The 3,116-nt window shown below is 40.9% G+C and overlaps 2 protein-coding genes across 2 annotated transcripts; one reads left to right on the top strand and one right to left on the bottom strand.

The window, feature by feature from the left end:
- Positions 1–483: 483 nt before the first annotated feature.
- On the top strand, positions 484–1,179 carry CSUI_011163 (uncharacterized protein; the record flags this gene model as incomplete). The annotated part of the gene is made up of 2 exons (XM_068071264.1): positions 484–505; positions 1,077–1,179. Coding segments are annotated over 2 exons (123 nt in total), but the record flags the coding sequence as incomplete, so codon positions are not given.
- An 868-nt stretch (positions 1,180–2,047) lies between these two features.
- CSUI_011162 (uncharacterized protein) lies at positions 2,048–2,881 on the bottom strand. Its single transcript, XM_068071263.1, has one exon. It carries the CDS (start codon positions 2,391–2,393, stop codon positions 2,058–2,060), a length of 336 nt encoding a protein of 111 aa, XP_067916760.1. The 5' UTR covers positions 2,394–2,881; the 3' UTR covers positions 2,048–2,057.
- Positions 2,882–3,116: the final 235 nt, after the last annotated feature.

Below are 3,116 nucleotides of genomic sequence, written 5' to 3'. Positions count from 1 at the left end.
AAGACAGAAAGAGAGAGAGAAAAGAGGTGCAGGGGAAAGGGGGGTTTAAAAGAAGAGGATGTCTGGCATTGTAGTCTCTGTGTATCTTTCTGTGTGTCTTCTATCGCTCTTGGCACCCCCTAAGAAGGGTAGAGACCCAACCTCTCTCTCTATCCTCTTTACACCTCTCCTTTTCTTCCTCTTTTTCATTAAGATGATAGAGGGGGAGTGTGTCTTTCCTTCTGTTCACGGAGTCGCAAGACAAACACACGCAGAGAGTGAATTCTTACTCTAGAGGATGAAGAAGAGGAAACAGGCGAAGACGAATCTAAGGTCTCTACCCCTGCTTCTTCAGAAAGACATGAGACAAGAAGATGAGGTAAAGAAGAGAGAGAAAGAGAGAANNGTTCTGTATAGACAGCTCATCTGTAAAAGAGAGAAGGCTTACTGGATAGACAACGAGAGAAGAAGACAAAGAGAGAGAGAGAAGCGAAGAAAAGGCGAGAAAGAAGGCGGAAAGAGAAGGGTAAGGAAGGCAGTCTGTTTGGAGTGAAAGAAGAGATAAGAGAAGGCAGGAAAGACGAGAGACAAAGAGATAGATATGGAGATGTAAAGATACGAAAAAGATTCCTAGATGTAGATCAACATAGAATGACATATGTATACTTTCATATACATTGATCTAGAAGCACCGTAGACAGATAGATAGATACAGGTAAAGACCAGTGTGAAGAGAGAAAGATATACATCGACAAGCACCTAGATAGACTCGAGATAACTAAACAGATAAGATGAGAAGAGCTGAATAAGAGATGATAGGTAGGTAGGTACTTCAATCATAGGGGAGGAAGAAAGGATAGACACACTAATAGCTTCCTCATAGATTATCAGACAGATAGGGAGATCTCTACGTCGTTAAACCTTGTATGTTGATCTTGCATGTATTTATTCTTCTTCTCTTAACAAAGAATGAGTTTGTATTCTTCCTTCTTCTACCCTCGTTCTTCTTCTCTTCCTACCCTTCCTTCTTGTTCTCTTATCAGCATGACCCTCCTTGTGTGATGCTGGCTCGATGTGTGTATGTTGAAACGTGACAGATCGAAAGAAAGAAAGATGTCTAGGACGACTCCTGGTAGTCTTACGCCTCTCATCTCTTTACACAGGAAGAGAGAGCGAAGCTCATGGGGTGTATGTACACCTCGGCTCCCCTCAACCAGAACGAGGGGGTGGAGAGAAGACTCCTCTCACTCACTTCTCTTCCTCTTCGTCCATAAGACAGCCATATATCATCTTTCTTTTCCTTCCTTCTCTTTCAGAAATTCTTCTTTTTTGCATCTTTGTTCTTCTTACCTCCCTGTTGCAAGTAGCACTTCTCCTTCCTCTCTCTTTCTTCAACTATCTCTCTTACCGACCAACTGTTCACGACGGCTAAAATTGCTTCTACTGTCTTCTCCTGTCTGTATTCTGCTTGGATTATGAATGTCGAAGTCAAGCCACGCGTCCATGAAGATCTATATGAGTCTGCATAACATAGCTATCTATCTATATGTGAATATGTATATGTATGTACGATGTATATGAGGGCATGTTTCGTGTATGCCTGTGTAAGAATATGTCTGTATGAATGTATGAAGAATTTTCTCCTATCCCAATGTGAGGTAAGAAGAAATGGGAAGAATTTCCTGTTGAGAACCTTTAAATCAGAGAGACGCTAAAAGGCGGTCAAGAAAAAAGAGATCTTCTAGAAAGACATAGAAGGATATGCAATAGAAAGAGAAACAAAAAGAGACAGAAGACTGTAGTCACCTCTCTCTTCTTCTCTTCCCTCTGTCTGTAAGCGACCATTCGCACCGCACTATGTATGGAAGAGATCTTCTACGACCGCTAGACAAGAGACACTCCTCTAAAGAAGAAGATTGAGATAGGGAGATAGGGGAAAGAGATAGGTCGATAGAAAGAGCTACATAGATAAATAGATAGATTAAAGATAGATGAAGAGATCAATGCTTGCGTGTGTTAGCTTCACTAGGTAGGTATCAGGGAGACAAACCGAAAGAAAGAAAGAAAAGCCAAGGGTCTTAACAAGAGAACAAGTTGAGTTGAAAAATAATCGAAAGAGGAAAGAGAAGAAGACAACTGATTGATAAGTAACAAGAAGAGCAGTAGGGGTGCCAACGGAAAAAGTTGCCGTTCGACGTAACTTCTTCCTCTTTCAAAATAAGGAAAGAAGATGAAGAAACAGAAAAGAGAAGACAACACTGTTTAGAAAAGAAAAGGCGCACGATTTGCAATCGATCCATTAGCCCGTCTCGACAGTAGCAGGTACATACAAGAAGAAATAGGGTGTACGTACACCAGGAGAATCTCTCTATCCGACTGTCTACCCATAGAGATAAAGAGAGAGAGAGAAACATATCAATCGTTCTATTACTTCCTCCCTATTCAAAAGAAGATGAAGATACTTCTTTTCTTGTTGAAAGCAACCTCTAGTGAAAATACTTCTTCTTCTTCTATCGCTCTGATAAGAAGAGAGACTTCTCAACTGCAAGAGGAGCCTTTCACCCAAATCCTCACTTTTCTTTCTCTTCTCTCTTTCTCTCTCTTCGATCACTCTTGCTCTATCTCCACACCCTCCTTACTACCTTTACAGCAGAAGTGGAGAAAGAAGAAGAATTTCTTCTCTACAAGGTCTTCCTTCTCTATAAGCAACCGTACACAAGAAAAGTGCTTTCTTTGTCAGAAAGATATCTTCGTCTTTCTGACAAAAGACTGCGTGCCCCCTTTCTTTATAGAACTTCTTCATCTCTTCTCTCCTTCCTTGAGAGAAACAAGAAACGGCCTTCTCTTTTCTAGAGAGCTTCTCTTCTTTTTTTTTTTTTTTCTCTCTCTCTCTCTCTCTCTCTCGTCGCTTAGGTAGTTGATCTTGAGAAGAGAAAAGATATATGTCTTCTGTGAGACTGGATGTGTCTTTTCTAGGAGGTTCTTATCTTACTATGAATTTCTATCCTTCTCGCCTTCCATCTCAGGTGTACGTACACCTCAATGCAACAACACAGTATCACTCAGGTGTCTTTTTCTCGCCATGGACATTCATCTTTGTCTCCTCTCTCTCTCTTCTTCTTCTATCTTCCTTTTTC

The sequence above is a fragment of the Cystoisospora suis genome (genome assembly GCF_002600585.1).
Source record: "Cystoisospora suis strain Wien I chromosome Unknown contig_9954, whole genome shotgun sequence".
In the NCBI taxonomy this organism is placed as follows: Eukaryota; Apicomplexa; class Conoidasida; order Eucoccidiorida; family Sarcocystidae; genus Cystoisospora; species Cystoisospora suis.
This window is presented reverse-complemented; position numbering and strand designations above follow the sequence as displayed.

Bases quoted from the DNA above. Each gene is read 5' to 3' on its own strand.
- CSUI_011162 (XM_068071263.1), bottom strand. From the start codon at position 2,393: ATGTTTCTCTCTCTCTCTTTATCTCTATGGGTAGACAGTCGGATAGAG.